Here is a 19,467-nt window from a genome sequence, read left to right as displayed (position 1 = left end):
AGTGGGGAACAGCAACAGTGGTCCCTCTCCACAAAGGTGATGCCTCAACGGATCCTGGAAACTATCGCCCCATAAGCCTGATTAGTTTAGTCTGCAAAGCTATGGAAAGGATCATCATGGACCTCATAAATAAAGATATTGGGGACCTACAAACACTGGATCCTACCCAGTTCGGCTTTGTTAAGGGGAGATCCTGCCTCTTAAACCTGGTCGATTTCTTTGAAACAGTCACCAAGGGCATTGACGAGGGGAAGGTGGTCCACACAGCCTACCTGGACATCGCAAAAGCCTTCGATACAATACCCCACTCGGGCATTATAGATAAGCTCACCAGCTTAAATATAAACCCCTATGTCACTAGATGGGTTGCAAACTGGCTCAAGGACAGAACCCACATGGTTAGAATTGCTGGAGCCATGTCAGACTCTAAACCAGTTACAAGTGGCATCCCACCAGGCTCAGTCCTGGGACCTCTCTTGTTCGGTATATGGTACAGGCCAACACGGAAGGACTGTGGCTGACCAAGTTCGCAGATGACTGCAAACTGGGCGCCACAATCGACTCTCCAGCTGACACAAGCATCCTCCAAAAGGGCCTCACAGAAACAGACAACTGGTGCCAGAGCCATGGCCTCAAGCTAAATGCCAAAAAGTGTATAGTCATCCCCTTTGGCAAAAACAAAGTGCCCACAAATTACCACATAGGTGGTAATCCATTAAGTACAGAAGAAGTAATTAGGGACCTGGGAACCCAAGTTGATAGCAATCTCTCATTTGACAACCACGTGGCCAAAGTGGTTAGAAAAACATTTTATATAGCCCACCTAATCATGAAAGGATTCACATTTAGATCAGAGGAGGTCATCGTGCCTCTTTACTCATCCCTCATCAGGCCCATAATTGAGTACAGTGCCCCTTTTGGGATGTACCTTACCAGACACCTGTAGCAACTGGAAAGACCCCAAAAGTACCTCACCAAGAGGATCAAAGGGCTCAAACAGATGCCATATGCTGCCCGGTTAAAGAAACTCCAGCTCTACTCAGTGGCATACCGACTGCTCAGAGGCGATCTGTGCCTGACGTATAAAGCCATGTCCAACCCGGAATTAACGGACATGCTGCACCACAGAAAATCCAAATCCCATCGAGCTACGCGCTCGAGAGACTTGAACCTCAGCACTGAAATAAATAGGACATGCTGGAGGGACAGATTCATAACCCAGAGGCTCCCTTCATTCTGGAATAAAACCCCACTCCAGGTTAGGCAGAGTCCCTCATTGACTCTCTTCAAGAGGAATCTTGATGAGTGGATGGGAGATCGTAGGTTTACCCTGGGTATCACTTCTATGTCACTGTTAGACAGAGGCACAGTATACTAACCTCAAAAAAGGGCATAGCAAAATTAATTTAAAATGGGTGGCGAAAGCCAAACACACTCTGGTTAGGCTTATAAATGCCCTAGGGCAGATAGCCTAGTATGAACCTATGATTTATTATCAGATATAACACAGAGTTGAAGTTACAAGGAAATGTATGAATAAACATTGGAACATTGTGTTGTTAGAATCTCAGAAAAAGTTAAACTTAGAACTAAGATGTAGGTATAAAACAATTCCTCAGAAGTTTCTCTAAAATCCCACAACAGCAGGTACTAAGACTACAGGCCAGGAAATGGTGGTGGTAGTGGTGTATTTCTGTGACCGCCATTTATCTTTTAAATGCATCCAACAAAACAAACATTTGTTTTATGAGTGATAGGGACAGTAACGCTTATGTGAGGCATTTCTTACTCTGTTATGAGTTTGAAATATACTTCTAAAAGGGAAATTAAAAAGTGAAAGGCAGAGATTGAAAACAGAACTATTCAATTTGCCAAAAAGAAGGTCAGGTTCTTGTAAGTCTACTGTTAGTTCACTTTTGCTACCTTCGGTGAGATGCGTGTTAGGAAAAGACGTCCGTGACTCTTATCTATATTACAGACACTAACAAGTAAATCTGAGGTGGTTATAACAGAAGCATCAACAGGAACATCTTACTTCTTAAGTGAAGCTTCTTCCGACATTGACTTCAGAGACTAGTGATCGTAAAGGTTAATCATTTTAAATTGTGTAGAACACAATATGACTACTGCCAGCAGAGCATTTTGAAAACAGTAGCTCACTCAAAAGAGTGCATCTACTACACATTACAGCAGACAGGCATGAATAAAACCTGAAAAGGGGATCATTTAGGTAGGTCATTATGATGCGTTACTGTGTACACTTCTAGTTCTTAAGCAGTTGACATTCAAAGGCAGCAATCATGACAACTTATACTTCTGAGAACTTTCTGTAGACCAAATTAAAGACATTCAGAAAAAAATAATGCAACTTAAAACTGTGTATAGCAGTCTAATCGCCATGCAATTTCAGTTCTTTTGCTACAATGCAATGACTTCCTGTTTTTCAGGTTGGCAGCTGTGACAATGACACTAAAAGCTACTACCAGAATAAAAGATCACAGAATAACTATATGCACATCACAAACCAGTTTGCCAAGTTAAAGGAAGACCCCCTGTGATGACAGACACACAAGGACAAGTATGAGCAAAAGAAGACAGGAGAAAAGGGGTAGTTGACGATGATTTTCAAGTCGTCAGCAACGACTCATGCGGCCTACTATTCGACTATTAGAGGCTGCAGCTTCACATGGATATACCAAAATCAGAAATGGCTAGAGGCGAGCAACAAAGGTGATCCGTCTGCTTCATCAAACAGATGAGGAAAGACTGGGAACTTAACTATAAATACAAAGGAGAAGAAAGGAGTGTTTATGTGACAGAAATTGTCATATCTTCTAAAGCTACCACCAGTATGCGGGGTGGTATACGATTAGGGAATGGAGATTTAAGATATAAACCTAAGAGAGGGCTGGGACAGTAGTAATTTGAGGAAGCATTACGTCACATAAAGAATGATAGATACAAGGACGAGACCATCAAGGACTACAGCTGATTAAAATACAATGTGACATGGACATCTAGGAGCAGTCTAAAGTATCTGGATAGAGCTGACAGCACTTGGACAATAACAAAACAAAGGAAAATGTACAGATTTTGCATGATTAGCTATGTATGCATTATAAAGAGAAGTAGTCATAAATATTTATCTGTCACTAATTGCATTCTTCTGTGACTGACTGAAAAGGTTCCAAACCTCATAAATCTGTTGAACCAGTGGCCCTACATCCTCTTCTGTCTTAGGGTCTTCCTTCGGTTGCCAGTTTGGAATTGGTAGGAACAGCTGATCAGGAGTGGAAACGCTAAACAAGAAGGATACAAGAATGAATTAGGACACTATATTTTAGCCTTTCTACAGCCAACTTTGTTGAAATGTTCTGCTGTCTGTCTTTTCTACTGCATGCATTTAAAGCTAACTGTAACATCGATTTACACACTCCTTAGAGATTTTTACATCTGAAATGACTAAAAAATGTCATCTGTCCTTACTGCTAATGCTTCATTCTAGGGTTGCTTACTTAAGCCTGGCATATGGATTTCTTGTGGCAATTAATTCTAGTAAACCTAGATAAATCACAGATAAAGCCTCTTTTCATGCAAATTTATGTAAACAAGCTATCTGAGCATTTATCGTGGCAACTAAATGTGAAAGATATCAGTAAAGCTGAGATAAAGCATCTTATGTAAATTTCTGCAAATGTTATGCATAATGCATTAAAAAGTTGACTTTTTAAAATATAATTAAACAGCCTTTCTAAAGTGTCATCTTCTCAAAACAAAGTTATAAACGATAATGAAAAAAGTTCAGCATAGGCTAGGAATGTTTATATTATTACACAGAAAAATCAAGAAATCTAATTTGATAACAGAAGTGTATGAAATATGTTCAACACACACCTAAGAAAAGGAAATCTCTAACAGCTGGATCCTGGGGTACCCTATCTATGCACATTACTTTATAAGCATGCATTCTACTTCACTTTCTATAAAAAAGCATCAGTAGACCAAAAACAGATGCTTACATAAAATAAAATTCCAATAATCCTTAAACAAAGTAACTGCAGGGGTGATATACTTAAATAAAAGTTCAAAAGAAAACAAACAAGCAAACCAAAATATTAATAAATGTGAAGTTGCCAAACAGTTGTAGTACTTAGTCCATGGCCTAACACCGTACAGACTGCAATTAGTTAGTCAAGCCTGAATTGTCAGAAATGGTTTAAAAAAAAAAACAAAAAAAAAACACAAACCTGATCTCAGACAAAAATGCATCCCAATACAAGTGGTTTATCAGAAGGCTCCCACAACCCCCTTATTCACTGCTCCCCCACTATATTGTACTTGTCTCTTTCACTTGTTAAAGCCTTATTCTCTGCAGCTCCACTTTATTTCCACTTGCTTTGTACTAGAAATGAATTTAACTCCTGCTTAATTTCCTGCTGTCAGTGAGCCAACTGTGCTACAGAAAAAGTACAGTTTTGTACCTACCATAAATGTAGATGTTTGCGTGTTCACCCTGCTGCAGTCATTACACTTGGGTTATCCTGCCGTCAGGCAGTCCCGCAGTCGGCCCGAATTCCAAAGTCTTGGTCCATCGTCAGTTTCTGTCGCTTCTTCCCTGACGTCAGTGCGCCAGGGGGTGTATAAGAGGCATCCAATGCCATTTTCTACAGTTTTTCTTACCCCAGATGTCAGGTACCCCTAATAGGTAGGCAAAATATATATATCTATATATACATATAGATATTATATATATATATATATATATATATATATATATATATATATACATACATACATATATATATATATATATATATATATATATACACACACACACATATAGCTATATAAAAATAAAACAAAACCCTTAGGCACAAGCAAATACACCACAGAGGTAGTATAGGATAGAGTGGTAGAGATAAGTTCAGCTAGTTCAGAGGGGATGGAGGGAGGGTAACCTGGACTGCAGCAGGGCGAACACTCGAACATCTACATTTATGGTAGGTACAAAACTGTACTATGTTCATCGTGTTACCCTGCTGCAGTCATCACACTTGGGTTGAATCCCAAAGCTAAGGATGGGAGGTATAGTCAAACAGGGTTAGAAGAAGTTAGTAGGCCCTGCAAAACTGTAGTGGCAAAACCAGCTCTAGTCTTAGAGTATAGAGGTAAGTGATGGTGTTTGGTGAAGGTGTGCACTGAACTCCAAGTTGCAGCTTCCAGAATATCCTTGGTTGACACTCCCCTGAGAAAGGCTGCTGATGTAGCTGTAGCCCTGGTGGAGTGGGACCTAATGTTAGCAGGTACCGGTTTCCTATGATGTGTGTAGCAGAAACATATGCAATGCCCTATCCATTTAGAAATGGTCTGTTTTGAGATAGATTTTCCTTGTGATCCTGTAGCATAGGCTACAAAGAGCTGGTCAGTTTTTCTGAAAGTCTTAGTTTTATCCAAGTAGTAACATAATTGCTTGTGAATGTCCAAAGAGTGCAGGAGTCTTTCTCCTTTGTTCTGGGGATTTGGGAAGAAGGTGGACAAAATGGTATGGTTTGGTTTAGGGCCACACTGGATACCACCTTTGGCATAAAGGAAGAGTTAGTTTGTAGAGAGAGACTGTCTTGATGAAAAATGAGGAAGGGCTCCACTGCCATTAGTGCCTGTAGCTCTGAGACTCTTCTAGCTGAGGTTATTGCTAGTAGTAGGGCAGTTTTTCATGAAAGAAATTTTAAATCAGCTGAAAAAGCTGGTTTAAAGGGCAGCAGTGTAAGCTTTTCCAGAACAAAGTTGAGATCCCAAGTAGGTGTTGGAACTCTCTTTGGCGGTCTTAAGTTCTTAGCCCCTCTGAGGTACTGTCTTAGGAGTGGATGTGAAAATAAAGGAGGATCCGTGCTGTAATGAGCTGAAATTGCTGAGGCGTGGATCTTAATAGATGAAAAGGAAAGTCCTTTGTGTAACATCTCAGTTAAATATTGTAGAATCTGAGGGATGTTTGGATCAAGGGGATTTTGGCCTTTAGCCTGGTTCCAGGCGCAAAATCTTTTCCATTTGTCTGAATAGGTTTTCCTGGTGCTGGGCCTCCTGGCCTCCAGAATGACATCCATAACAGCTTTGGATAAAGGTGCTGGCTGGTTGTTTAAGTAATTTGCCATGCAGCCAGGTTTAAAGTCTGAGCTGGCTGTGTAGAATCTGATTGTCTCACTGGGTGAGCAGGTGAGGAATTTGTGGCAAAATCCATGGTGGGCCATGGGCCATGTTCCTTAAAATTGGATACCAATGCTGGCGTGGCCAGTCTGGTGCAATGAGTATCATTTGTGGCCTTTCTAATCTGACTTTCAGCAGTACCTTTGCTAGAAGAGGCAGTGGAGGGAAGGCATACACTGTTAATGTTTTCCAACTGAATGAGAGGGCGTCCACTTTCCAAACTAGTGGATGGAAGGTCCTTGTGCAAAATTTTTGAAGTTGGTGGTTGTGGGGCTTGCAAACAGATCTAAGTCTGGGCATCCCAACTTTTGAGCTATCATTGCAAATACTTGTGGATCTAGTTTCCATTCGTGTGGATCCATGATGTTTCTGCTTAGGTCGTCTGCCAATGTGTTTTTCTTTCCTGGCAGGAATTGTGCTTGTAATTGAACCTGGTAAGACAGTGCAGTGTTCCACAAGGTCATTGCTTGCCTGCATAGAGGGTAGGAATGTGTGCCCTCTTGCTTGTTTATGTACCACATTACTGTGGTATTGTCCGTCTTTATTATTAGTTGTCCTGGGTGTAGAAGTTCCTTGAAAGCTGTTGGGGCATTCTGTACTGCTAGCATTTATTTTTGATCGATATGCAGATGCCTCTGATCTGTAGTCCATTTGTCCTGAATGCACTGCCCTGCCATGTGTGCTCCCCAGGAATAGTCTGATGCATCTGTTGTCATAGTTTGATTGGCTGTGGGTAAGGTGAAAGGCTGACCCTTGTTGAGGTGACATGCCTGTGCCCACCATAGAAACTCCTGTTGAAGGCAGGGAATGAGTGGTATCATTGTTTCCAAGCTGTGGCTGTTCTGAGTCCATACACTTTTCAGGTACCATTGTAATTTCCTCATATGCAGTTTTGCAAATGGTATTAGTGGTATGCACGATGCCACGAATCCCAAGGCCTGCAGAATTTTTCTTGCAGGGAGTTGGGTCTTTGTTGCCATTATTTTGAAATATTGAATCAGCTGTCGTTGCTCGTCTGGCATGAGATAAGCCATCTGGACCGTTGTATTCAAGCTGGCATCCAGGAATACTATGTTTTGTGAGGGCACTAGTTTTGATTTCTTTTCGTTTACTGTGTACCCTAGGCAACTTAGAAGGTGTTTGACAAATGCCAGATGCTTTAAAAGAATGTCCTTGCTTTCTGCTTGAATAAGGCAGTCGTCCAGGTATGGGTATATTTGAATTCCTCTTTGTCTGCAGTATGCAATTACTGGTGCCAGGCATTTTGTGAAGACCCTGGGCGCAGTAGATAAGCCAAAGGGCAGTGCAGAGAATTGATAATGCGTTGAACCTGCAATGAAGCGGAGGTATCTTCTGCAATTTTGTCTGATAGGGACATGCAGGTATGCCTCCTTGAGGTCCAAAGTGACTAGCCCTCATTCTTGCCCAGCATGGGAAGAAGCTGCTGTAGTGTTATCATCTTGAATTTTGGTACTTGCAGATAGGTGTTCAGAATTGAAAGATCCAGAATGGGTCTCCATGCTTTGTCCTTTCTTGGGACTAGGAAGAGTCTTGAGTAAAATCCTGGTCCTTGCTCCTGTGCAGGTACCTGTTGAATGGCTTTCATGTCCATGAGAGCTGTAATTTGTTTTTGTGCCTCTGCCCATTGATTTGGTAGCAGGTTTGGCATTCCTTTGATCCTTGGTAAGGTATGAAAGTGGAATCTGTATCCTTGAGAGACACTGTTTAGAACCCATTTGTCTTTTGTGATGATGTGCCAGTTGTCTTCAAAAAATGCTAGTTTTCCTCCCAAGGGAGTTGCAAGGAGAGATTTGCTTGGTAGTTTGAGCATAAAGTCATTAGGGCCCTGTGACTGACCTCTGCCCCTTGGGCGTCTGTATTTGCCCCTCTGTGATCGGTCAGAAGCTGGAAAGGACCAGTTTTTTGTTGGCCAATTTCTGCTGAAATGAGGGGGTTGTACCTGCAAAAAATCCTTGACCGTTTGCATAGACTTTGCCTTATCCTCCGTTTTCTTTAAAACCTCTTCTGCTTTGACACCAAATAATACATCCTGCTGTAAAGGTGCATCCAATAATTTTGCTTTAACATGGTCAGGAAGGGTTTATTCTTTTAACCAAGCATGTCTACGTATGACAGAGCCCGTAACAGCTGCTCTACAGGAAGCTTCCAATGAATCAAATCCGCATTGTAAAGTATGTTTACCCACCTGTTCAGCTGCATGCAACAGATCCTGCATTTCCTTGAATTCAGACTGTTCTGAATGTGTGCTCATTTTTTGTTTTAACTGAGACAGTAGGAATTGCTGATATTTCAACATGTGAAACTGGCAATTTAATGCCCTCATAGCCAGAGTTGCTGAGGTGTATATTTTCTTTCCCCATCTATCTAGGGCTCTGGAATCCCTTTCAGAGGGCACAGGATTTTTAGCCATAGAAGCTTTAGCTCCCTTAGGACCCTGGGAAATTGTTTCTGGGTCAGCTACAGGACTTTTATAAAGGAATTTGTGTGAGTCAGGTACTCTGTAGTATCTGTCTGGTTTGGCTGGAGCAGGAGGTAGAGAGTCTGGATTTAAACTAGACTCCAAGTAAACATCATCCGCAATATCTAAAACAGGTGGGACAGCAAGAGGTCTGTGCTGGGGTAGTAAAAGGAACTCTCGGAGCCTTTTCTTAGAATCTCAGTAATCTTGGCCTTCCCAGTGGAAATGTTTCCTCATGGTATGTAAAGTTTCCCCAAAGGAGTAGTCTTCAGGGGGAGATGCTGCGGGAATAGAGTCTTCAACATCAGAGTCTTCATAAGGTGGAAAAGTGTAATCCTGTTCCTCAGAAGAATCTGAGGAGAGTGAAACCTGGTCAGAGGATGCATAATCCTCCTCTTGTCTTGTTCTTTTATCAGGGGGAATCTGCAGCTGTGTGGGGTTCCAGTTCTGCGGTCGTCAGGGGCTGCGTAGGTGCCTCACTGAAAACTGGAGAACCGGCGACAGGCCCAGCTGAGGCCTCGGAGTCTGGCTTGTTCCGAGGCTACCTCCCCTTATTCTTGCATTTTTTATGTATGGCAGTTGTCGGCTGCTCCGACGGCATGAGATAATTAAATTTCCTACCAAAGTAATGCCGTGTGAAGTCAACGGCGTTTGATAGTTCGTTTATTAAACCTAGCACAAAACCGACAACCTGTGACGTCGTGGTCTGGGCCTAGGCAAGGAATACAATAGGAATGGAAGTCCTTATGAGGTATTTGCTTCCCACAAGAAATGCAATTGTTAACTTTTTCTGACATCTTACTGAGGCAAGAAAATGTTCTCCAATGGGGTAATTAGCTTTATTGAAGACTTCGGACTGAAATTCAAATCGAAAATCTCCGGTGTCGGCTGACCGGCACTTGCGAACTGCTTCTGCTTCGGGCACCGTGCGGCAAGAAAGACTGAAGAAAATGGCATTGGATGCCTCTTATATACCCCTGGTGCACTGTCAGGGAAGAAGCAACAGCAACTGACGCTGGACCAAGACTTTGGAATTCGGGCCAACTGCGGGACCGGCAGGATAACCCAAGTGTGATGACTGCAGCAGGGTAACACGATGAACATCTGAATCCTTCTGTTTCAAGGAGCATGAATCCATGTATTTAATTACAGCTCATGCACTGAAGACTGAAGTATTGTTCTTTGCTCATTAATTAACAGTACTTAAACTGGTTAATCACTGCCTGGTGTACATCCTTACATAATTATTACAATGTACCACATTTACCATACTTCTTCCACTACTAACAGTTGTAGCGTGAGTTAATACAGACTATAAACTGACGGTAACGGTGTTAACTTCCCATCCCAGCCCAGTTTAGCCTTCAACAGCCATGCCATTGCTCATGCCAGACTGTCCGTGATGTAAACCTTATGCTGGATGAGCTCCCTGATTTTACAATTGACCTTATTATATGTTCAATAGTTACACCCGGGGAGCAAAGGAATGCATTGGGGGGGAGGGCACATGACCCAGGAGCCATAATTTATGTGGTGGCTGGTCAATTATCTGTAACTTTATTACCTCTCTGAGCATGCTGACATGTGTGATTCTGTTGGAGCAATGAAGACAGACATAAAGATGTGCTCACCCCAGGCCCTTAGAACAGACCATCTTGAAGCCCTTTGATGTGCCTAACCATGCAAACTATCTCATTATGAACTCCGGCCTCCACCAGAATATGTTTAGTAGCACACAAGGAATTTCAAGCCCCTGAAATAAGAAAATCAAATAAATAAATTCTGACAGTTTATTTATTTTTTCATTTGGGGGAGTTACACCCCAGCAGTCAGTACCAATAGCGTCTTGTTAATATCAAGCAATGCAATACCTGGCCCACATTCAAAACTGCTCTGGATGACTAGCTGGGGAATCATAAATTCAGTCCTGGGGGGTGAAGGTCTGCATTCTGCCAAAGTCACTTGCAACAGTGAGGGATGAAAAGTGTAGATAGCTCACTGCACACCATATTTCCTTGCAATGTTGCGTGTATGCAGGGGCCATAGGGTCGCAACAGAAAAACCTACATAATGGTCCCTCTCGGCTGACTTTTGCCAAAAATGAGAAAATGAATGGGTCAGTTGACACAGAGGGGCTGCTACAGTGCAGTCAGAGGGAGTAAAGAGGGTAAAAAAATAAATAAATCCCTCCAATCCTGGAGTAAGTAACATGGCATACATCAGTTTGGACACCTAATTCATTCATTCAGTTATTCTTGGGATTAAATGGCCCAGCTTCTCAATGCTCTTTTGGCCTGCATCCTTACTATATATCTATACACCTATGGACCAATGACATCTATGACAGGTGAGGAAACACTGAAAGATAACGTCTTGTCCCATACACCCACCTTAGATACTTCCTTGCCTGATAGTCCTGAAGAAAATGATCCTTTCTCCAAATCAGTTTAAGGCTAAAGTTCTTGTAAATATTACAGTTTAGGGATGATATGCTTGTGTCCAAGAGAAAAGAAACACTGCACATAGTAGTCTTTATACAGAATCGGTCTATTGCATGTACACTTACTAGGGTTTTCTGCCCTGGACATAAGACCATCATGGTTGTCCAACGCACCCACTTCAACAGTGCAGTAAATAAAATAAAAATGTCACAAAGACGGATGCAACCAATGGGATACTTATCTGGCAGTTTCACTATGGACACAGTATGAAATGTCAGACTAATGATGTTGCGACTAGTTCAAGTCATCATGCGAACCATGCTGTCAAGGACGAACTGAAGATAGCACAAAGCCCATTTTATACGGGGAGCTCACTAACGTCCCAGGGATGCTGGTATCATACCAACTGGGAGGGGGAAGGGTAGTAAGCTCTGGAAGTTGGACCATACATCAGAACTTCTGCTGCAGATGCTCCAGCTGTCAGTGCTACTACAACAGAGATCAACAGAATGAACATCTTTACTTAGGAGAACTATTAGGGACAGTTATGAATGTGGGCACTGCCCCATTTCAAATTTATCAGAAAATGTAAAACTTTAAGTGTCAACAGTCACACTGTTTTCCAAATTAGACAGGTTATAAACTGAAAAAAATTGCTGCCTTCCTGGCTATAACTATGCAGCTTTTAATGTGGTTAAAACTATGAGGTCCTTAACGTTATAATTTTAGAATGCATGTGTGAGGTTTGAGAATGCATGCCTGTTTGTTTCATACACTAACAAGTTAATCTGTTACTCTGTGCATTGAACATTTCTCTTATGATGACAGAGGAAGTGATTTTGAAACTTTAAAAATAAAAAAACCCTCTCCTCTTCTTAGTAAAGTAAATGAGATAGTGGAGTGAAAACTTTTACTTCTTTCTCTTTCTTCCTTTTCCAGTTTTCCTTGTTATCTGTTTATTTTCTTAAAATAAAGCAGATGTGGGTTTAAATAGAATAAATTTTCCAGTGTATATTTGATAAAATACATTAGTATTAACATATGTTAAATAATCCTTCTTCGATTAAATTAAGTTATGTTCCTTTAAAAAACAAAAGACGACCATTAATACAGGTTTGAATTTATTATACAAGTAGTTTGTCTTTAGAAGGCATTTTTTTTTGTCTGCAGACACTGGCTTTGTGGTAGCAAAACCAGCAGTCACAGTAAAAAAAAAAAAAAAAACAGTACTTCGGTGGTTGTATTACAATGCTGATTCTTTGGTTGCGTGCTGTATTATTTTACAACAATGGCCTTCGATCCGACATGATGATATATGCCCCCCCATAGCATCTCTCACCTCCATCTGCTCTTCTTTCTGTAGGAGACTTTGCTTGTGGGAGAGATTTATGAAACTTTGTTAAAAAAAACATTGTGGTCCTTCAACCAGTTTATATTGAAGTCTACATTTTTGCCAGTACACTGTGAGCAAAGAAGGATCCACAGGCCTGCCAGATGACCTTCCATACAACACAATCTGACCTCAGTAAATGTCTGAGGTTTACTGTCAAGTTACACAGACACATGCACAAGTACTCAGAAAGCCTTCTGCTTAGGGAATGTTAGATTCTAGAAGAGAAAGGATTATATTAGCTTTCATTTGGAAGACCTCCATCATACCATGCTAATGTCACTGCTGCTGCGGGACCAAGAAGAGCCAATGGACAGACAGGTGTTGAAACTTCCCTTAAATGTCTTGCATTTTCAGCATGGAAATCACCAGTATAATGATCAAGGGCAGATTACAATCACAATCACATGAATACACAAAAGGTCCTCTGCTTAGGCAATGCTAGAATCATAGCAGTGAAGGGATAATATTGACTCTCATTTGGGACTTCAACCCAAGACCTATTTATTGTGCAACTCCTATAACAAATATTCCCCACACTTTACATTATGTCCTGCAAAGATTGTCCCTCTCACTTCAAACAACTTGTACAATAAACTTTTTTTTTATTGTGGCTGCATTTCTAAGCAATTATATGTCTTGCCCATTGCTGACCTGCCCAGCTGTTAACCCTGTGAGATGCGCTGCAGTCTTCATTTCTTTCCCCAGGAATATGGTCATAGCCCCCCCCCCTTCACCCCATCTGGCAATCTCATAAATCATACACTATCTTTACATGACCTATTTATTTCCCAATCGTTTACCTTCTGGCTATGACAAATGACATGTCCGGTAGCTTTGCAGCCTGCTCTTGAATTATCGCCTGTTTGGTCACTTAACTTTTCCAATGAGCTGTGACTTAAAGTTCTCATGGCCACCATGTCCCTTTTGAGATCTAAAAATCCATCCTTCAGCTACATTAATTGCATTTAACACAGTGATTGTACAGTCTTCCTACAATTCTAATTATGCTGACATATTTTCACTTGTGCTCTTTGCTTATTCTGACTTGTTTTGGAACTTTTGCCTGTCCTCAAACAGATGACTATACATTGAGTAAACCTTGTGTTGACTATTTTTCACTGTTGTTCATAGGTTGGTACTAGGCTATCGGCCCTAGGGCCTATGCAAGCCTAGCCATAACAATTCCATGGATATTTCTTCCCACAATATTTACTTCTCTGGGCCCCTGTCTGGCAGGTCGACTGACATGATCCCCAGGGTGAATTTCCTATAGGTTCATAGGTTAGTACTAGGCTATCGGCCCTAGGGCCTATGTATTTGAATTGTACATTTTGCTTCTATCTTGTGACTCTTTGCATAGCAAATTCATTGCTGGAAAGGTCCTTTGATCAGCCCCACTTACCAGATGAATAAACTAAAATCAAAGCTGCTTTTCTCTGATTTCATACACTTCTCATCTGCTGAAGTTACTTGAGTTCTCAGCTCAAGCAGTAAGTAATTTTAAACTGCCATCTGTGCATGCTGTATACTGCCTCCTTCAATTAATGTTCTATTCAGTAGTTTTGTCATATGCAGTGTTAGCAGCAGGTTTAAAGGTGTTACTATTACTTTCTATATTTATAATGTAACAGTATACTGCTTCCAATACATCTCCGATCAAAATACATACATTTGTTTGTTACAAATTGTAAAATATTAGATCTGACACAGATGGTCACCTCTCACCTGGCCATTGTGAGTTTGAGTGTCTCATCAAATACTGAATGTGCTTAACATCGAATGAAGAACGAACTGTAATTTTAGATCAAATCTAATGATGAAAAACAGCAAAAGGTAAAGCAACTATTTTTTTTTTTCAAGGTCATGCCTCCCCCCTGCACTCCCCACATCACCCACGCTAATTATATATACCAACTCCAAGATCACACAGTAGTGGGGTAAGGGCATATTCTCCATCTCCTATAAAAGGCCTCTTGCAAAACCTCTACAGAAAAGAATGTTCAGTCATATAAGCATTTGCTCTTACTTACAGCTTCAAAAAGTGAGTTCACAAGGTGCTCAAGCTGAACTGTTCATCCTACTATCCCAAATGATGTAAACACAATAGATAATAATTCATATGACACTATGAAAGGCAAATACATACTCCCTGAAATTCCCATCTTTTCCCAATTTTGTCAAATAACTACAAACACTATGGTAAAGGATATGAAAGTCAGGACAGAGCAGCATCCTGTCCTGAATCTGTTATCAATAGCCTCAGCAAGCTCACTTCTTCAAGGTGGGGGGATTCAATTTATAACACTGTAACACTCATTCACATCACAAAGGAGGAGGCTACTATGCACCACAGTCTACACAAATATAGATTCCAGACACAATGAACAAGATAAACAATAACAACCATTCAATACCATCTTTTTTTGCCTCTACTAATTATCAAGTACCAGTCAGAAATCTATAGATCTCTCTGTTCTCTCCTGTCAGGACATTAACCTTATAGCACTCTCACTTTGAATGTCAGCAGTGGGGGTAGAAGTTGGTCACCAGCAGGCCAACATTAGTATGAGTCCCAGAGTAGCTTGACTGAATGTGTGTAAATGAGGATTTACAAATACTAAGGCTGAGTTCACTGTTCAGTAGTACTCCCTTTTTTCCATGGTATGGCAGTTTTGGATTTTGTATATATAAGTAGCAGGGGGTGCAAAAGGCTTGCCCACTTGCAAAAAGCAACTCTAACTAGATCAGTAAAGTGGCATTCACTGTTTTATTTTTGTAATTCTGGGACTCACAATTAAAGGATTCAGAATTACAAGAGGGAGTCTGCCAATAGCCTGTCATACCCAGGTGGGATGGGAACTTTATTTTGCAACTACAACCTCCTTCACTGGCTAGTGAGTAGAATATGTTGTCTTATTGCACTAATCGTAAGTGTGCATTTCTGCACAACATTGCTGCTTTACTGGAGTACAAACACTCTTTGACTGGGCTTACACTTGCATTGCTCCATGTTGTATGAATGTTCAATGCTGTCTCCTCCACTCAGGTGGAGCTTCTGCAGAAGTACCAAACCAAATCCATCCACTGGACTGGGTGGGCCAGCTTTGGTCATTCCTTCATATCCCTCCCTGACCCACATCAATATCACCCAGGCTACAGTCTAAGACCTTGCTATTTGAGACAGACACTGCTTAATGCCTCTGCACCATGGTATTTTCCACCCAAGGTCACCTTTAATATCAGTTAGTTTTTTTTTTTTTTTTTTTTTTTTTTTACTGTCATCCCCTTTTGCTCAAATACAGAAACACTCTCCTGGCAAGTAAATATCACCTGCAGAACAGTGAGCTGAAAATGAAAGGGTCACTGTCAGTGGGGATGATGATTGTATGAGGAGAAAAACCCACTAAATATAGTCACAGATGAGCAAATCTTTTCTAGGCTGTATGGGCCCTAGACCTGAAATATCAGACTACCCATCTCCAACAAGTCCTTACTGGCTGAAAACAGTAGGAAAGGGCGTCTGTAGGGGTACAAAAGGTAAGTAGTTTGGCCCAGATCAAGGGACAACTTCAGAGGTAAATCTCTAATAAAGCAGTATCCAGTGGGGTTCACACAGTATCGGTGTGACATTTCTATAAAATCTTAAGCAAGCCAGTTGCCTTGCCACTGTGTTCTGCCCTAACTTGTCTGGGAGTTAGAACAGAGGATTATACTTGAGCAGTTAAGAAGTTACTTCCTGTGGCCTAGGGTTTGCTTTCTTCAGCCTTTATTAAACTACTATGTGACCTTGTGCATGTCACTTAAGCAGGCAGTCCTTAGGAGTAATTAGGAAATTGGGCTAGGCTCGTCAATGGTCTAGTGAACCACGTGCCAAGTTAACTACCTATGAATCTTTGAACTCTATATACAAGTCATCCCACCATAAATAGAACCTAGGCATAGGAAGCTGCACTGTAGACAACAAAAACAGGAGGTTCACAAGTACTACACTATCTTCCCTCATGGGTCTCTGAATTAACATATCTCATTTTGTTTCAGATTGGCCTTATCCATTCCATGGTCAATAATTATACATTATCCATAGTAAGAATAACTGGGATTATACCATAGATAATTTAATGTTAACCATGCATGGGACAAAGCATTTAGGAGCTGCCTCTGCCCATTAGTAGCACAGAGGGTAGTCCTGGAGTTTCCTGTCTATACATCCAAGTTGCACTTGAATATGAACACGGATGCTTTGTTTTATGTGGCTGGGGACACTATCTTCTACGAGATAAACATGTTCCTCCAAACTGTTCTGTTGATTTTGAAGAAGTTTAGAGTTTTAGTTGGAGTAATTCTGATGCCATTTGACAATCTAATGTGCAGTAAATTCATCTGTATTGGGCTGGAGAATTCCTTGTATGCCAGACACAAGTCACCTTTTAGCAGTCTGTAGGACAGAAAGTGTAGGGACAGGGCCTTGAAGTAAAAGACAAAGTAACAGATTGTAACATAAGCACTGTAACCATAAAGCCTCTGTAATTAGACACAAATAGCATTTATTCTCAAAGATGATGTCTAATTCCTAAATAGACAAACTCTCCTCACTTTTAAACACTATTTAACCTACAAGCAAGTTGGAATGCAACTGTTTAAAGTCAAAAAGGGATGATGAAATGGTCAAGCTTCATAAAGAGGACTGGTTTTGATAGCAAGTGTGTGTGATGACTAGATCTGATCCAGTAGTGAAATGCTGATACATTTATAACCTGGCTGAACTGTAATGCCATAACTGCACAGACAGGATTGCTCTCAGCTCATTAGTGATTGTTTTCAGAGCTCAGTTTATAAGAATTACATATTTAACATTTTTCACTTTTGGCAATATTGCAAACATACACACACACATACACACATGAGCGTGTGTGTGTTTCAAGACAACAGGAAATAGTTAATGTGTTCAATTCTGAACTAAAAGTATAATGGAATTTTTCAGGTTTGAAAAAAAAAAAAAACATTTAGAGAACCATGCATGCAAAATGTACAGAAAAAAATAAAAAGTGAAGGCAGATTTAGCCTGGCCAGGTAGTTCATCTACTGATTATACTCTGTATGGGGAATCATATTGGACTATTGCAAATATTAAGCTCACTTATACTTTAATTTACGTAACTTTCTCCCCGTCATACCTCATCTCATCTGTGTTACCCATGTCCTACCTAACCTAGTTATTTTCTCTTTATTTCTTTATCTTTTACATTTCCCTTTAACTAACAATTGTGTGCTGACCACCTCTTGAAAAGCGGTAGCTTGTACACTGCACTGGCCACAGAAACACACTGAGAAATTGCTTAACTTATATCAACAGTGTATGTATTGCTCTATGAGACTGTAAGCATGAGATACTATTTGCTATGCTATCTTTAAATGGCATGCACACAGCTAAGGGCTCCCCTCTAGGCCTCCCAGTTTCTCCAGTAAAATATATTAGTACATACACAAACTACGTGAGGGTTTCTCCCTTCTATGTCTATGGACTGATAAAACAAGATAAATAAAACATAGAACTGGAAAATATAGCAGACGCTATAATACCTTTGCCTGTAGCAGACTACCATCTATACAGGCACCGCAACATTGTTAATAAGGGCATAAAAAGACAAAGAAAGCAAAAGAAAAAAGAAACAAAAAGGCTGCATATCATATCCTGCAATTGCTATTGAAATACTTACAAGGGCTACAGTGGAAACAGGCCTGACTAATTGTTTTTCTTTGAGAAAGTGCGATCTCTCCTTTCTGACTCAACCCACTCAGTTCACCCTCACTCGGGCTCAATCTGCTCCCCTATCCTACCCCCATTCCCACCCACCTCCACTTTCCATTCATTTATACTTAAGCCACACCCTCCCTACCTCAACCAATCAACACTTTCCACCAATCTAGCTTACTGGCTACTCAATCTCTCTATACACCAAGAAGGTCCTTACACCTCTCAATTATAACTCAATAAACTAGATATCCTACACATATCTTTCCCCCAACAATATACACTTGATAACTACAACAATGAGACTCTACAATTCTAAGTTCTTAACCATCAAAACAATATTGACACACCTTGTTATTCTTACTTTGTTAATTGTGGCAGCCCACAACTCCAGCTGCCATACTACCATTGAACAACCAGTCTCACACCACACTACCTCCATGCACAGTACTTTGACCGGGACATCTGCTAACATCACTATAGCACCATCCATCTTCAACATATGTATTCATCATTTCACTCACTATTCCCTACTTCCTCATGCCACCACACCCACTCCTTCTCTAAAATACAATAGGCACCTACTTAAATTCCTAAACACTCTTGTTTCTATCGCCTCCAACTAAACTCTTAGTGGTGACATTCATCCCAGCCTTGGCCCACATACAAATCCTCACTGTTTTACTACTGCATATTTTAAACAGATGCAATACTCGACAATTCACAAGGGGCAAATCTGGCCTTTTAGTTCTAAACCTTAACATTTTAAGCATCAGTAACAAAATTCAGGACCTACATGCCACTCTAACACTATACTCTCCAGATATAGTCCTACTCACCAAAACATAGCTTAAACCTGTCACTTCCAGTAATACGATTCTCCCTCCTGGGTACAATATACATGATCAGGGGAAAAAGGGCGGCAGTGTTGCCTTTCACTATATAAATCATCTAACACTAGAAGCCTCCAAACAAAACATCCCATCTTTTGAGAACGCAGGAGTATTACTTGCCAAACTTACCCTGAACTCAAACAAACATATTAACCTAATTGGAAACTACTTCCTTCCCGGCAACAGTACCCTTACATTGGAAAACATACTAAGCTGTTATGACAAATCCCTACTCCAAGAAACAATTATCCTAGGAGACTTTAATATAGACTGGTCAGCTTGTAGTTCTCAAAATCTCACTAATCATA

The 19,467-nt window shown here is 40.7% G+C and overlaps 1 protein-coding gene across 1 annotated transcript in view; it reads right to left on the bottom strand.

Annotated features, from left to right (window-relative positions):
- ITGAV (integrin subunit alpha V) overlaps positions 1–19,467 on the bottom strand; it is a 1,332,605-nt gene that overhangs the window by 121,482 nt on the left and 1,191,656 nt on the right. The window contains exon 25 of the mRNA XM_044075123.1: positions 3,194–3,299. Coding sequence (XP_043931058.1) covers positions 3,194–3,299 — 106 coding nt within the window. The remainder of the gene's footprint in view (positions 1–3,193; positions 3,300–19,467) is intronic.

The sequence above is a fragment of the Protopterus annectens genome, chromosome 6.part0, assembly GCF_019279795.1.
Source record: "Protopterus annectens isolate FY-2018-M chromosome 6.part0, PAN1.0, whole genome shotgun sequence".
Taxonomy (NCBI): Eukaryota; Metazoa; Chordata; order Ceratodontiformes; family Protopteridae; genus Protopterus; species Protopterus annectens.
This window is presented reverse-complemented; position numbering and strand designations above follow the sequence as displayed.